We start from the raw sequence: 18035 nt of genomic DNA on the forward strand, positions 1-18035 counted from the left end.
TTCAGACACATGAAATAGTTCAAAATGGGAACACTTTGCCTTCCCGGTACTAGGGCTGCTGAATCAAGTACACCTACTGCCAGCAGCACGAAACGAATACAAAAAAATAGGAACGCAAGGCTTTAAAGTTGGGTTTTTTACAGAAATGTTTGCTGATCGACTAGGAATGCCTTGGTTACGATCGACCGGTTGGTGACCACTGGTCAACACTAATGAGAAGGAATAGCAAGAGGGAAGAGCAAAAGGACTGGCTGGCAAAAGAGCTAACCTGGGCAGGGCAGGGTAGGGGTGAGCAGGGCTATCACAGGTAGAGAGCCAGGATTGGAGGGCTACAAAGTCATAGAATAAATAGTTATGGTCAGAGAGTCAACAGTCAAAGTCAGTTTTTTTTTGTCAAAGTCAAATTAAACAGTCACCTTCATTACAAGTCGTTGCATCACACTGTCATACCATGACCTGCCAGTCAGGCTCTCATACCACCATATCATCTCGGTAATACATCTTTGTAACTCTGTACTACCAGCATGCCATAGCCATAACAGCATCGTCACTGTCACACCAATGCCAACTCACCATCCCTATCGCTGTAAGTAAACTAACACTTGTTATTCACCTCTTCCCAACCACATTTTATCTTTTGGCTCAGACACTAGAGAGACCAGACTATTTTTCCCATTATGTCTGTTTTAGAAAAACCGTCCCTCTCAACATCTCCTACATGGGCTTCTTACTGCAAACTGCTCAGGCTCATGCTTGTGGCCGGGCAGGGAGCATTTGTGAGCTGGTTTTTGTCTGCAGACGGTTCCTGGGCCTGACGAAAGCCCAGACAGTAATCTCGGCAAGGCGCATGTCAAACATTAGCGAGACCCATGAAAACTCAAACAGGACTAGAGAGACAGCTCGGCTTGGCTCACACAGCAGAACACATTCTTGATTCAGTTCCATACCAGGAGGTGGATTAAAAGTATATTTTAATAACCTTGAAGAAGTTTTAAACACTATGGGGCACGATGCATGTGTCACAAAAACGAAAGGCGATGGTATCAATGGCAAAAAATAGTTTTTGTTTGAATATAATAAAACACATTTACTTCATGGTAGTCAGTAAGGGGGGGGGAGGGTTTGGATTCTTCTGTTGGTCAGTCTCTCTTTCTGCCCACCTGCTACTGACACCCCATTCCCCTTCTTGAACTCCCCTTTAAACCCAGCATCCCCCGGGGCGTCTCCCCATCAGCTTAACCTTGTCATCACCCCACAGAGGATCATGACCTCAGCCCCCCCTCCCCAAACACGCCACTAGCCTCAATGCCCCGCGGCCTACAGGAGGGCTCCGGTGATACCTGGGGGACGCCGTCTTCTTAAAAATGTGGCAATCTCACACCTTCTCCCAGTCTAAACATACACACACGCCTTGGCCAGCACCACAGATGGCTGTTGCTGCCGAGACGGTGGTGTCCCACAGGGGTTGTTGCTCGTCCCGCTGCTTTCTGCAGCGCCATGAAGAAAATAAAAAAAAATAACAAAGTTGAGGGGACACTGAGAATGAGCTTTAGTGTGCCGTGGGGACCTTTTTGAGACTGGGGTGGAGACATTCTAGAATGAACCCTAAAGGGCCTTTTGGAACAGTGGAATTAGGGACATGTTGGAATGAAACATGGGTTTGGTGTCCCCACTGTTCTGTGATCAGGTATAGCATGCAACGCACGTCAGGTTTTTACTGCCCTGTATCAGCGCTGAGATTAGGTCATCAGTGTTTGCTGGAGCACACAGGAATTCAGTCTGAGAGTAATGGACAAAGGTGACATATCAACCCAGGCATAACGTTTCCCAAAGAGGGGTGGTGTGGGTGGGGAGAGGAGAGGGGAACAGTGAGGGAGTTAGTGTTATGGGATAGAGTCGGGTGTGGTGGTAGAGGGTTGAGAGTAAGAAAGAGTGTAGTAAAAAGAGCTGGACAATAGGGCGCAGAGAGGGCGAGACAGTGACAGTGAGAAAGAGGTGTGGCGATGTGGGGGAAGTTAGAGAGAAGGGCGGGAATGGGGGGTGCTGGGCTGAGTGGGGTGTTCCCTATGAGACACTACGGAGAGCTTTGGGTATGAAGTGGGTGTGAGAGGACAGGGTTGAGGATCTGGGGGGGGGGGGGGGGGGGGGGGGGGACAGAGTAGGGCGGAAATAGAAAAAGACCCGCTTCTTGGCCCAGCACTGCAATGGCCTGACTCTATTCCTTTGGCCCTGTCACTCTCTCTCCCCCTTAATAAGCAGATCTGGCACGGCTCAATATGATTTCATATTGAGCGCTATCACCACTGGCATACTGTAACAGAATTACTTGTAGAACGCTCATGAAATACACTACATGACCAAAAGTATGTGGACACCTGCCAGTCGAACATCTGATTCCAAAATCATAGGCATTAATATGGAGTTGGTCCCACCTTTGCTGCTATAACAGCCTCCACTCTTCAAGGAAGGCTTTCCACTAGATGTTGGAACATTGCTGCAGGGACTTGCTTCAATTCAGCCACAAGAGCATTAGTGAGGTCACTGATGTTGGGCGATTAGACCTGGCTCACAGTCGGCGTTCCAATCCCAAAAGTGTTCGATGGGGTTGAGGTCAGGGCTCTTTGCAGGCCAGTCAAGTTCTTCCACACCAATCTCGACAAACCATTTCTGTATGGACCTCGCTTTGTGCACGGGGGCAGTGTCATGCTGAACCAGGAAAGGGCTTTCCTCCAAACTGTTGCCACAAAGTTGGAAGCACAGAATCGTCTAGAATGTCATTTAAATGGGTTCGATCCCAGGCAGAGTCACAGCCGGCCGTGACCGGGAGACTCATGAGGCGGCGCACAATTGGCCCAGCGTTGTCTGGGTTAAGGGATGTTTGGCCGGTCAGGACTTCCTTGTCCCATCGCGCTCTAGCGACTCCTTGTGGCGGGCCGGGCGCCTGCAAGCTGACTTCGGTTGCCAGTTGGACGATGCTTCCTCCGACACATTTGTGCGGCTGGCTTCCGGGTTCAGCGAGCAGTGTGTCAAGAAGCAGTGCAGCTTGGCAGGGTCGTGTTTCGGAGGACACATGGCTCTCGACCTTCGCCTCCCCGAGTCCGTAAGGGAGTTGCAGCGATGGGACAAAACTGTAACTACCAAATGGATATCATGAAATTGGGGAGAAAAAGGGGTAACATTTTTAAAAAGAATGTCATTGTATGCTGTATCGTTAAGATTTCCCTTCACTGGGCCTAGCCCGAACCATGAAAAACAGCCCCAGACCATTATCCCTCCTACACCAAACTTTACCGTTGGCACTACGCAGAGAGGCAGGTAGCGTTCTCCTGGCATCCGCCAAACCCAGATTAATCCGTCGGATTGCCAGATCGTGAAGTGTGATTCATCACCCCAGAGAACGCGTTTCCACTGCTCCAGGTTCCAATGGCGGCAAGCTTTACACCACTCCAGCCGACGCTTGGCATTGCACATGGTGGTCTTAGGCTTGTGTGCAGCTGCTCGGCTATGGAATCCCCTTTCATGAAGCTCCCGATGTACAGTTATTGTGCTGACGTTGCTTCCAGAGGCAGTTTGGAACTCGGTATTGAGTGTTGCAACCGAAGACAGATGATTTTTACGCTCTAAGCGCTTCAGCACTCGGCGGTTCCGTTCTGTGACCTTGTGTGGCCTACCACTTCATGGCTGAGCCGTCGTTGCTCCTAGACGTTTCCACTTCGAGGTTTTGCTCGCCAGAGGTAGAGTATCTCATGATAAGCTGTAGACCACACTATCTACCTAGAGAGTTTTCAGCTGTATTTTTCGTAGATATCTACATACCACCACAGACCGATGCTGGCACTAAGACCGCACTCAATGAGCTGTATGCCGCCATAAGCAAACAGGAAAATGCTTATCCAGAGGTGGTGCTCCTAGTGGCCGGGGACTTTAATGAAGGGAAATTTAAATCTGTTTTACCTCATTTCAATCAACATGTCAAATGTGCAACCAGAGGGAAAAACATTCTAGACCACCTTTACTCCACACACAGAGATGCATACAAAGCTCTCCCCTTCCCTCCATTTGGCAAATCTGACCACAATTCTATCCTCCTGATTCCTACTTACAAGTAAAAATTAAAGCAGGAAGCACCAGTGACTCGGTCAATAAAAAAGTGGTAAGATGAAGCAGATGCTCAGCTACAGGGCTGTTTTGCTAGAATAGATTGGAATATGTTCCGGGATTCTTCCGATGGCATTGAGGAGTACACCACATCAGTAACTGGCTTCATCAATATGTGCATCGATGAAGTCATCCCCACAGTGACTGTATGTACATACCCAACCAGAAGGCCTTTATTACAGGCAACATCCGCACTGAGCTGAAGAGTAGAGCTGCTGCTTTCAAGGAGCAGGACTCTAACCCGGAAGCTTATAAGAAATCCCGCTATGCCCTCCGACGAACCATCAAACAGGCAAAGCATCAATACAGGACTAAGATTGAATCATACTACACCGGCTCCGATGCTCGTTGGATGTGCCAGGGATTGCAAACTATTACAGACTACAAGAGGAAGCACCGCCGATAGCTGCCCAGTGACACGAGCCTACCAGACGAGCTAAAATACTTCTATGCTCGCTTAGAGGCAAGTAACACTGAAACATGCATGAGAACACCAGCTGTTCCGGAAGTCTGTGTGATCACACTCTCCGCAGCCGAGTAAGACCTTTAAAACTTCTTGTCAATACGGGGGCGCTGTTTTCACTTTGGGAAAAATCGTGCCCAAATGAAACGGCCTCGTACTCTGTTCTAGATCATACAATATGCATAATATTATTACTATTGGATAGAAAACACTCTCAAGTTTCTAAAACTGTTTGAATTATATCTGTGAGTAAAACAGAACTCATTTGGCAGCAAACTTCCATACAGGAAGTGAAAAATCTGAAAACGAGGCTCTGTTTCAGGGCCTGCCTATTCAACTGGCTTTTATTTATCGATATGCATGCACTTCATACGCCTTCCACTAGATGTCAATAGGCAGGGGAAGGTGGAATGGGGTGTCTAGCTTGATCTGAGGCCGAACAAGAGCTTTTGGAGTGACAGGTCCGGTATTTTCTTTGTCTTTGACGGCGCGTGAGGGACCTCGACATTGTCTTCTGAAAAGCGGTCGGTATACACGGTGAATATCTCCGGCTCTGATTTTATTTGATACATATGATAATAACATCATAAAGTAGGTTTTTTCAACCGAGTTTTATCAGTTTATTCAACGTTTATTGGGACTTTGAGTTTTCCGTTCTTTGCGCCAAGAGAGGATGGGAATGTTAGCAACCTTGGCTAGCATTGTGGCGCGAATTCGACAGAAGAAATGGACATTCTAAAACCAAACAACGATTTATTCTGGAAATAGGACTCCTTGTACAACATTCTGATGGAAGCTCAGCAAAAGTAAGACAACATTTATGATGTTATTTCGTATTTCTGTGTAATATGTTGATGTCTATTCTCCGCCGTGTTGGTGAGCGCTGTCTCACAATAACCCAAGCTGTATGTTGTGGTAAAGTTATTTAAAAAAATCTAACACAGCGGTTGCATTAAGAACCAGTGTATCTTTCATTTGCCATACAACAAGTATTTTTATGTAAAGTTTATGATGAGTTCTTTGATTAGGTGAGTGTCCAAAATATCTCCGGACATTCTGGGGAAATGTTGCTACGTATTCACAATGTATAACCACGATTTGCAGCTCTAAATATGCACATTTTCGAACAAAACATAAATGTATTGTATAACATGATGTTATAAGACTGTCATCTGATGAAGTTGTCCAAAGGTTAGTGATTAATTTTATATCTATTGCTGTTTTTTGCGAAAGCTACCTTTGCGGTGAATAAATGCGTTTGTGTGTTTGGCTATTGCGGTAAGCTAATATAATTCTATATTGTGTTTTCACAAGTCCAATACAGCAAATGAAAGAAAAACAGCTTGTGAATCCAGCCATCATTTCCGATTTTTAAAATGTTTTACAGCGAAAACACAATATTTATTTCTATTAGCTAACCACAATAGCCAAAGACTCAACCGCATATTTTCACCATGTTTCTACCGCATAGGTAGCTATCACAAAACCGACCAAATAGAGATAAAATTAGTCACTAACCAAGAAACAACTTCATCAGATGACAGTCTTATAACATGTTATACAATACATTTATGTTTTGTTCGAAAATGTTCATATTTGAGGTATAAATCATAGTTTTACATTGCAGCTACCATCAAAAATATCACCAAAGCAGCCTGTCACGATCGTCAAAGGGACTGAGAGAGGACCAAGGCGCAGCGCGTGGAAAGTACATCTTCTTTTTATTTAAAGAAGGAAAAAACAAAACAAACCAACAAAACAGACGACCGTGAAGCTATACAAACATAAGTGCTGACACAAAACACTTCGACATAGACAATTCCCCACAAACAGCTAAAGCCTATGGTTGCCTTAAATATGGCTCCCAATCAGAGACAACAATAACCAGCTGTCTCTAATTGAGACCCAATTCAGGCAACCATAGACTTTCCTAGATACCTACACTCAACCATAGACACAGCTAGACTTCTATACCAAACATAAACCCAACTACTCTAATAAACCCCCTAAACCTTACAACCACCCTAGACACTACAAAAAACACATACATTCCCCATGTCACACCCTGACCTAACAAAAATAATTAAGAAAACAAAGAATACTAAGGCCAGGGCGTGACACAGCCAGAATAATTACAGAGAGCAACGTGAAATGCCTAAATACTCATCATAAAACATTTATGAAAAATACATGGTGTACAGCAAATGAAAGATAAACATCTTGTGAATCCAGCCAATATTTCCGATTTTTTAAGTGTTTTACAGCGAAAACACAATATAGAATTATATTAGCTTACCACAATAGCCAAACACACAAACGCATTTATTCACCGCAAAAGGTAGCTTTCGCAAAAACCAGCAAAAGATATAAAATTAATCACTAACCTTGAACAAATTCATCAGATGACAGTCTTATAACATCATGTTATACAATACAATTATGTTTTGTTCGAAAATTGGCATATTTAGAGCTACAAATCCTGATTATACATTGTGAATACGTAGCATCGATTCACCAGAATCTCCAGAGATATTTTGGACACTCACCTAATCTGACCAAAGAACTCATCATAAACTTTACATAAAAATACTTGTTGTATGGCAAATGAAAGATACAATGGTTCTTAATGCAACCGCTGTGTTAGATTTTAAAAATAACTTTACCATAACATACAGCTTGCGTTATTGCGAGACAGCGCTCACCAAAACGGCGGAGAATAGGACTCAACATTTTACACAGAAATACGAAATAACATCGTAAATGTTTTCCTACTTTTGTTGGTCCAGAATAAATCGTTGTTTGGTTTTAGAATGTCCATTTCTTCTGTCGAATTAGCAACCTAGGCTAGCCATGTGGCGCGAACATGCCCATCAACTCTTGGCGCAAAGAACGGAAAATTCCAAAAGTCCCAATAAACGTTGAATAAACTGATAAAACTCGGTTGAAAAAACCTACTTTATGATGTTATTATCACATGTATCAAATAAAATCAGATCCGGAGATATTCGCCGTGTATACGTAACGCTTTTCAGAAGCCAATGTCGAGCTCCGCGGCGCGCCTTGGTAATCAAAGAAAATTCCTGACCTGCCACTCCAAAAGCTCTTGTTCGGCCTCAGATCAAGCTAGACACCCCATTCCACCTTCCACTGCCTGTTGACATCTAGTGGAAGGCGTATGAAGTGCATGCATATCGATAAATATAAGGCAATTGAATAGGCAGGCCCTGAAACAGCCTCGTTTTCAGATTTTTCAATTCCTGCATGGAAGTTTGCTGCAAAATGAGTTCTGTTTTACTCACAGACATAATTCAAACAGTTTTAGAAACTTCTGAGTGTTTTCTATCCAATAGTAATAATAATATGCATATTGTATGATCTAGAAAAGAGTACGAGGCCGTTTCATTTGGGCACGATTTTTTCCAAAGTGAAAACAGCGCCCCCCTATTGACAAGAAGTTTTAAGTAACTCCACAAGAACATTTCACCCTCATCTTCACTTGTGTCAGCAGCAAGTCATCTGGTGTATTCAGGCAGCACACACATCTAGCCTTAATGTAGTCAAATCTCATTTTAACTATCTCTTTCTCTATCTGCAATGCTGAGAACATTACAGCAACTTCGGAGAGAACACAGATTGAGAACGAATCAAATGAACTTTAAGATAGCATTAGGGAAAGATTTGTTGAAAATGAGAGAAAATGTTCTCACTTGGGGGATTATAAATAGTCATAGGGAAAATGACTAATTCATGTGTTGCTTTCAAATGTTTTGTCCATAAATAAATACAAAATATTGTTATGCTCCTTGTCATATAAAGGAACTGCCAAATGTAATTCAACAATTAGCTAATTATTCACAGGCTTTTGGGAAGACAATGCAGAGAAGGGAGAAAGCGAGAGAGAGAGGGAGCGAGAGAGAGAGAGAGAGAGGGAGAGGGAGATGGAGAGAGGGAGAGAGACCCAGAATCCCAGACAGACGTGTGTTTGTCTCGCCTCACAATTCCACTGATGGGTAGGTGTGCAACAGGGCCCAATCCCCATCCCACTCACATTCCGTCATTAGGAATTCTGAGACACATTCAGGTGCTTGTCACTGGCAGAGAATAACTCCTTCACACAAAGGGAGGGCGGGAATGGTGAAGAGAGGGAGAGAGCAAGACAGGATGAGAGAGAGAGAGAGAGAAAGAGACCCAGAATGGTGAAGAGAGGGAGAGAGCGAGAGAGAAATAGGTACGGATATACACAGTGTACAAAACATTAGGAACACCTTCCTAATGAGTTGCACCCCTTTTGCCCTCAGAACAGCCTCCATTCGTCTACAAGGTGTCGAAAGCGTTCCACAGGGATGCTGGCCCATGTTGACGCCAATGCTTCCCACAGTTGTGTCAAGTTGGCTGTATTTCCTTTGGGTGGTGGACCATTCTTGATACGCACGGGAAACTGTTGAACGTGAAAAACCCAGCAGCGTTGCGGTTCTTCACACACTCTAACCGGTGTGCCTGGCACCTACTACCATACCCCATTCAAAGGCACTTAAATCGTGTGTCTTGCCCATTTAAACTCTGAATGGCACACATACACAATGCATGTCTCAATTGTCTCAAGCCTAAAACTACTTCTTTAACCTGTCTCCTCCCCTTCATCTACACTAATTGAAGTGGATTTAACAGGTGACATCAATAAGGGATCATAACTTTCACCTGGTCAGTCTATGTCATGTGGAAAGTGCAGTATAATGAAGAGAGTAGACCCCACTCTCAGTCGCATTAAATGTGCATGGTCCTTCCAACATGATGACAATTGAAATGATGAGTATTCGCACAGACCAGACAATTGAATGATGTTTCTATAACGATTTGTACAAAGTTGCAAGATACCAATGTATGGTAAATCCAATCAACAGACCATCACAAAACGTCTTCTATTAAAACTGAGTACTGAAGAATTCCCATCCATGCTTACACAGTCATTGTAAGAATATGTATGGGTGTGTATAAATTGTATAATAAATATAATATATAATACATTTCTAGTTACGGGGGTGAGTTCTCCATTAACAAAACCTAATTCTTTAATAATTTTTTGTCTTTCTCTAGTTTCCTCCCCTTTTGTGCGTATTCATATACCTTATTGTCAATTGTCAATATAGAAAATGATGTTGACATTAGCACACACAGTGCATTTGAAAAGTATTCAGATCCTTTTTCCACATTTTGCTACATTACAACCTTATTCTAAAATTGATTAAAATGTATATTTTCCTTATCAATCTACACACAATAACCCATAACGACAAAGCAAAAACAGATTGATAGACATTTTTGCAAACGTATAAAAAATAAAAAATGAACTGAAATATAACATTTACATAAGTATTTAGACCTTTTACTCAGTACTTTGTTGAAGCATCTTTGGCAGCGATTACAGCCTTGAGTCTTCTTGGGTATGATGCTACAAGCTTGGCACACCTGTATTTGGTGAGTTTCTCTCATTCCTCTCTGCAGATCCTCTCAAGCTCTGTCAGGTTGGATGGGGAGCATTGCTTCACAGCTATTTTCAGGTTTCTCCAGAGATATCCGATCGGGTTCAAGTCTGGGATCTGGCTGGGCCACTCAAGGACATTCAGAGACTTGTCCCGAAGCCACCCCTGCGTTGTCTTGGCTGTGTGTTTAGGACCGTTGTCCTGTTGGAAGGTGGACCTTCACCCCAGTCTGAGATCCTAAGTGCTCTGGAACAAGTTTTCATCAGGACCTCTCTGTACTTTGCTCCATTCATCTTTCCCTCCATCCTGACTAGTCTCCCAGTCCCTGCCGCGGAAAAACATACCCAAGGCATGATGCTGCCACCACCATGCTTCACCGTAGGGATTGTACCAGGTTTCCTCCAGCCGTGACGCTTGGAATTCAGGCCAAAGGGTTCAATCTTGGTTTCACCAGACCAGAGAATCTTGTTTCTCATGGTCTGAGAGTCTTTAGGTGCATTTTGGCAAACTCCAAGCGGGCTGTCATGTGCCTTTTACTGAGGAGTGGCTTTCATCTGGCCACTACCATAAAGGCCTGATTGGTGGAGTGCTGCAGAGATGGTTGTTCTTCTGGAAGGTTATCCCATCTCCACAGAGGAACTCTAGAGCTGTCAGAGTGACCATTGGGTTTTTGCTCACTTCTCTGACCAAGCCCCTTCTCCCCCGATTGCTCAGTTTGGCCGGTCGGCCAGCTCTAGGAAGAGTCTTGGTGGTTCCAAACGTCTTCCATTTAAGAATGATGGAGGCCACTTTGTTCTTGGGGACCTTCAATGATGCAGAAATGTTTTGGTACACTTCCCCAGATCTGTGCCTCGACACAATCCTGTCTCTGAGCTCTACGGACAATTCTTTCGACCTCATGGCTTGGTTTTTTCTCTGACATGCACTGTCAACTGTGGGACCTTATATAGACAGGTGTGTGCCTTTTCAAATCATGTCCAATCAATTGAATTTACCACAGGTGGACTCCAATTAAGTTGTAGAAACATCTCAAGGATGATCAACGGAAACAGGATGCACCTGAGTTCAGTTTCGAGTCTAATACCAAAGGGTCTGAATACTTATGTAAATAAGTTTGTAATTTGCAAAAAAATTCGAAAAACCTGTTTTCACTTTGTCATTGTGTGTAGATCGCTGAGGAAAATGTTTTATTTAATCAATATTAAAAGAAGGCTGTGACGTAACACAACGTGGAAAAAGTAGAGGGGTCTGAACACTTTCCCGAAGGCACTGTATAAGCATGCTGATGTCATTGGCATTGAGAGACCGAGTCAGATCTGCCTTTGTGTGCCCATGTCACTGATTTAAGTGGGCAAAGCTGATGGCATCTCTTTGTAAAACCATACTAACATTATGAATGCTACTATATCAGGAATTACTATGTCTATTTACAGTGCACATACTGTACCTGCTAACCAACAAGGGTCAACAATAAAGAATTGATCCCAAAAATAAATAATGGAAAATAAGAGAGTGAAAAGAGTGGAAAAGCGCAGAATCTAAAATAACAATCAAAACCGATAGAAAATGCTGAATAGACCTGGGACTCACGTAAACACTCGTTGGCCTCACGGGCGCTGGCCCTCTGCCACGGCCGGTCGTAGTGGAAGGGCTTGCAGTGGTCGCACTCGGGCCCCTCCGTGTTGTGCTTGCAGTCGCACACCAGCTTGCCCTCCTTGTCCTTGAGGCAGCGTGAGGCGTGCCCATTGCACTTACACCTCCCACCCACCTGGAAGTCCCCCACCGCGTAGAAGTACGCCGGCAGAGACGTGGGCGGTACCATTGGCTCCTCATCCGGCTGGCCTCCCCTGCCCATCCCCCCCCCTTCTCCTGCCCCTATTTCGCGGGGCAGCTGGGGCCGGCTGAAGACCACACGGATGTCGGTGACTGATACCCAGTCCTGGAGCACAGGGCTGTTGTCAAAGTCTTTCCCGGAGGGCCGCCCGTCCAGAGTGCTGAAGGCAATGAGCCCTCCGGAAAGGGGGTAGAGGTCAGTGTGGCCGTCGGTACAAAGGGCCTCCTGCTCATTCTGCTTTGTGATGGCCGCCTTGTTAGGCCGGTTGTACATGCGCCGGCACTGGGACGAATAGTACTGGTAAGGCGTCCAGCTCTTGCCGTAGTCCATGCTCTTGTAGATTGCCAGTGACTCTGGGCGGGGCGAGCAGAACTGCAAGCTGACGTAGGTGATTTCAAACTTCTTTCCCAGCGACAGCGTGAGGTTGACGTTGTTTGGCGAGGTGTGCAGATTCTCCGACTGCCAGCAGGTGAGGTTGTGGGCCGAGTTGAGGTCGGTGAGGTAGGAGGGCGGGTGGGCACGCCATGGGTCCGCTGCGTCGCAGATCTGGCAGGTGCCCACTGAAGGCCGCTCCTCAATGCGCTCCACCATGCTACAAGAGCGCGACGACGTCGGCCAGCCGCACACGCTGGACACGGCCACCTCCTTGCCAAAGGCGGCGTTGATGAACTCGGGGATGCAGCGGCGGGCGGCGCCTGCGTCATCGTAGCAGGGGTCTGGGGGCATCTGTTGCCCAGCAAAGGGGTTGGCGGCACCGTGGGGGGAGGCGGGGGAGGCAGAGCGTGCCAGGAGGCACAGTCCCAGCAAGCACCTCCAGCCTTCCCTCATCCTGCAGAGTGTCTATGCGAGGGAGTGTGTGTGTGTGAGGGGGAGTGGAAGGAGAGAATCCCAGCTCACAGACCCTTCCTTTAGGGTGACCGTGACCACCGCAGTCTGTCCTGTGAAAAAGAGACAAGAGAGAGAAAAGCACGAGAGATCAGTGCTATCGTTGCCATAAAAGGATTCAAAGCAACAAGCGACATGTTTGACACCTGCTTATTGATGGAAATATTCACAGCTCAGTAATGTAGTTATTCTTATGTCATTGTTGACACGTCCATTTGTCCCAAACACACCCAGTCATCCTATTGTCGTCAATTCAATCCTACTATATGTGCAATCTTACTCATATGAGCTAAATATCACATTTGTGACATTTCAAAACACCTCAGAACCTTATGATGAGTAATGGGGTGTTTTCATTAACTAAAACCCTGCAAAAGAGAGAGAGGAGAAGGAGGAGAAGGAGGAGCAAGAGAGTGAGAGAAGGAAAGAGAAGAGAGAGATGGGGGAAGAGAGAGTAAGAAAAGGAGAAAGAGAATAGCCATATAAAGAGAGACGTTAGGGGCCGGATTGGAGCGACTGTGTCCTGAATTTCAATGGCGCTACTCTTTCAGCACCTCCATTCAGTTCGTGGAGAGGCATTTTGGTCATACTTCAGCGGCGCACGCGGCAGAAGTCACCCAATAATCCCCCCGTTCAAAATATGCAGGCAGAGCCATCAGCAGCACGTGACCTTAGCCAATACCCAATTCAACAGTTTAAAAAAACGCTGACCTAAAAAGGATCTAAAGAGGAACAAGTAATGTGCCTTGCTTTGGAGGTATTAACCACTTATCGTTGTCAATCCAGCTTTACAGAGTAGGACTGTAGTGGAATAACTAGCTGCACACGGTGTTAAACACAACATAGTATTTATTTCCCCATTTGGCAATTGCAACGTTATATGCCCATTGAACATGAAACATTGAACATATACCATGGTAGCTGCTATATGTAGGCTACGGTGGCGCCAATGGGTTCTTTACAGACTCCATTGGCAGAGCTGGCTGTAACATTGGTTTGGACTGAAAGTTCTCTCTAAATCTCAGCGTTTACATGCACACTAATAATTCAATATGAAACTGATTGTGGCAGTAGTCAGAGTACGGAAATAGTCATGTAAACACCTTACTCTGCTCGTCTTAAATCGGCGTGAGGTCAAAATCGAAATAAGCATATGCCGATTTAAAACAGCTGATTTTCTGAGCAATCTTTCGAATTATTAGGACACGTAAACAGCTTCGAAAGTAGTTCCAGTGGGGTGTTTGATCTGCGCAAGCCTCCCTCTTATACATTAGTGAAGTGAATTCGGAAAAAACTGAAAGTATGCATCTTCAAAATAGTTTTCACATACAAACTTTATTTCCAACATTGTCAATGTTATAGAAAGTCACTGTGGTGGCAATTTTCTGCATTTATCAAAAGTCCCATCAGCCTGATTTCGGATGTGTGAGAGACGTGGGGCAGAGAGAGAAATAGAGGGAGAAAATCCACTGATCCAATTTCCAAATTGAAATGTTCCCAATGAGATTTCAACCTTTATTCACCCACGCTAAAAGTCAGCCGGAAGTTCATTGAATTCCCAATGTTTTCAACGATCTAAAAGCGCAACCAATCTCCAATGGAAAACAATGTCTGATTTTTGGTTTAGTTGTCGCCTAAATGTGTTATCACTGCACTTTCAACCACTTAAAAGCACAACAAAGTTCTGATGGGAATACTGTGTCAGATATTTTGTATTTATAGAACAACTTAATGTGTTATCACTGTGCTTTATCCAGTAGCAACACCAAATGACCTGGATTGCAGTTGATATTACATTAAAAGTACATAGTGCTCAACGCTGTTCGAGATTCTGCACTGATTATTAGAGCAATTGTGAAGATCTCCACAGACCTGTGCCCTTTGCATGCTTTCTTGACACTTCCTATGATTACCGTAAAACTTAAATTAATAGCCTGGGCATTTATTTACTTAAATCATTTAATTCAACATGCGCTTATTAGAGACAGGCTTCTATTGGGGCCAGGTATCCATTTCCTTAATGCACACAGCTTTTGCTCATTTGCATAGTTAATTGTTTAACTCAAGCATTCACTTCCAGCATGTATATACATTTCTTCATTTCCTGCACTAAACTGTTAAAAACCAGCAAAAGATATAAAAATGAATCACTAACCTTGACCAACTTCATCAGATGACAGTCTTATAACATCATGTTACACAATACACTTATGTTTTGTTCGAAAATGTGCATATTTTGAGCTGCAAACCGTGGTTATACGTTGTGAATATGTAGCATCGATTCACCAAATTATCCGGAGATATTTTGGACAGTCACCTAATCTGACCAAAGAACTCATCATAAACTTTACTAAAAAATATATGTTGGACAGCAAATGAAAGATACACTAGTTCTTAATGCAATCGCCGTGTTAGATTTTTAAAAATAACTTTACCATAAAAAACAGCTTACGTTATAGCGAGACAGCGCCCGCAAAAAGGAAGGAAAATAGGACTAAACATTTCCCACAGAAATACGAAATAACATCATAAATGGTTCTTACTTTTGCTGAGCTTCCATCAGAATCTTGTACAAGGAGTCCTTTGTCCAGAATAAATCGTTGTTTGGTTTTAGAATGTCCTCTTCTCCTGTCGAATTAGCAACCTTAGCTAGCCAAGTGGCGCGAAGATGTCCATCTTCACCAAACGCAGAGAACGGAAAACTCCAAATCTCCCGATAAACGTTGAATAATCTGATAAAACTATATTGAAAAAAATACTTTACGATGATATTATCACATGTATCAAATAAAATCAAAGCCGGAGATATTAGCCGTCTATACCGAACGCTTTTCAGAAGCCAATGCTGATAGCCTCCCGGGTGGCGCAGTGGTCTAGGGCACTACATCGCAGTGCTAGCTGCGCCACCAGAGTCTCTGGGTTCACGCCCAGGCTCTGTCGCAGCCGGCCGCAACCGGGAGGTCCATGGGGCGACGCACAATTGGCATAGCGTCGTCCGGGTTAGGGAGGGTTTGGCCGGTAGGGATATCCTTGTCTCAGTAATATAATGTATGCACTCTACTGTAAGTCGCTCTGGATAAGAGCGTCTACTAAATGTCCTTCCCGCGCCTTGGTAGACAAAGGAAATTGTTGTCACGTCATTCCAAGAGCTCTTGTTTGACCTCAGATCAAGCTAGACACCCCATTCCACCTCCCACTGCCTGTTGACATCTAGTGGAAGGTGTATGAAGTGCATGTATATCCATAGATTTCAAGCAATTGAATAGGAAGGCCCTGGAACAGAGCCTCGATTTCAGATTTTTCACTTCCTGTCAGGAAGTTTGCTGCAAAAGGAGTTCTGTTTTACTCACAGATATAATTCAAACGGTTTTAGAAACTAGAGAGTATTTCCTATCCAATAGTAATAATATGCATATTGTACGAGCAAGAATTGAGTACGAGGCCGTTTAAATTGGGCACGATTGTCCCCCAAAGTGAAAGCAGCGCCCTCTGTCCTCAACAGGTTAAAACCCTGGATGGGAGACCAAAGGATTGCTGTAGATAGATCAACACCCCAGTAGGAGGATCTGCCCAGCGTACTGTTTTTTTTCTGGTAGTGGATATAACGTTGAAGATCTGATGTTGTTTCAAAGGTACAAGTTCAACATATTTTATAGAAGGTTAGGTCCCTAACAATGTTGTAGTTCTAAAAAAGGCCAAGCATTCAGATATAGAATTTCTATAGGCACCACTAGTTTGTCACCTTAGTTAGAATCACCCACTTTCTTAGCCAATCACATTTGAGCTAATCCTGCACCTCATTGCCCCTCCCCCTTTCTAGTCAGAGTGAGAATGTGTACAGTTTAGGAGAGTTTCCCTAAGTTTTCCTACAGCTTGACTTGTTGCGATTGCATTTCAAATACCAAACCACACACTACTGTATCTCCAGTTATTCATCAAGGAACCATTATATGTGGAATAAACCTGTTCTAGAGACATCTGGACCGGACAGACTTGTGTCGGCTGAACCATATCCATTGGCACTTACAGTACTGCCTGTTATTCATGATCCTCCCGGATCAAATCTTAGTATTTTTCATAGTCCTTCGAGCTAGATATCATCAGCTACCACAGCTCAAGATGTTAGTGTCCTGGTATTGGTCACCACCCAACTCATCCCAGTCTTCTCTCCCTTGACAAAGACGAGCAGACAAGTCTCAAGACACGAAATGACACTTTCCTGGTCATGGTGACCAGTTGGCAGAAGACTGGTTGCATACTATCAGCGAGAGGTCCGAAGTCCTCCGCCGCAGCACAGCTCTCATCTTTAACCTGATGCTACTTGAGGCCAAGCAGAAGCTCAAACAGATGGAGCAGTTCAAGGCTACACTTGCCAAACCACCCCACAGCCAGCTGAACCTCTTGTCCCAGCACATCCCGGAGAGCCTATGAAAAGATACACGAAATGGATCTACCATGAGGAGAAGATAACCACCATTGGTCACCAAACGGGATGCCCATCCCGACCAAGTGGAGTCTGACCAGTCCTCACATCCCCTTTCTCAAGCACCTTCTTGCCAGCTGTTGTGGCTCACCATCAGAGGGATGCTGCAGATTTACACCCTGCAGCGTCACTCCGCTCTCGCCAGCCTAAAGCACCTTCATCAGCATGAGCCCTTGACAACGCCCTCACCATCAGCATCAGAGTCGCTAGCCGCCCTGGTCTCTACTAACAGAGCACCCCATAACTGTGCTCCAGCCGACCCCAGCCATTCAGATCCAGTCTGCTCCGAGCATGGAGCTCAAGTTAGTAGTGGATCCTAATACACCTGCTCCTGGCATGGAGCATCCGCCTTCTCCAGGGACAGAGGAGCTACCAGAGCTCACCCTGGAGGAGCACCCCACCACTGTGATCAAACCTACTTCAGCCATGTGTAACACAGGTCAACTAATGTTGAATACTAATCGTTACTAGTGAGATTCCAGTAACCAATCATATTAGACTATATTGCTATTGATATGTTAAAAGGGCTACGGTCCTTTTTTTAGAATTTCCGCCTGACTGACGTGCCCAAAGTAAACTGCCTGTTACTCAGGCCCAGAAGCCAGGATGTGCATATAATTGGTACCATTGGATAGAAAACACTCTGAAGTTTGTAGAAATGTTAAAATAATGTATGAGACTATACCACAATTGATATGGTAGGAGAAAATCCAAAGAAGAACCAACCCCCAA

At 44.6% G+C, this 18035-nt stretch overlaps 1 protein-coding gene across 2 annotated transcripts in view; it reads right to left on the reverse strand.

Annotated features, from left to right (window-relative positions):
* The window catches only part of LOC129860388 (netrin-3-like), a 76156-nt gene that overhangs the window by 37711 nt on the left and 20410 nt on the right, over nt 1-18035 (reverse strand). For both annotated transcript variants that reach the window (XM_055930757.1, XM_055930756.1), the window contains exon 2: nt 11692-12873. In XM_055930757.1, coding sequence (XP_055786732.1) covers nt 11692-12763 — 1072 coding nt within the window. In that variant the 5' untranslated portion in view covers nt 12764-12873. The remainder of the gene's footprint in view (nt 1-11691; nt 12874-18035) is intronic.

This window comes from Salvelinus fontinalis, chromosome 8 (assembly GCF_029448725.1).
Source record: "Salvelinus fontinalis isolate EN_2023a chromosome 8, ASM2944872v1, whole genome shotgun sequence".
Lineage (NCBI taxonomy): Eukaryota > Metazoa > Chordata > Actinopteri > Salmoniformes > Salmonidae > Salvelinus > Salvelinus fontinalis.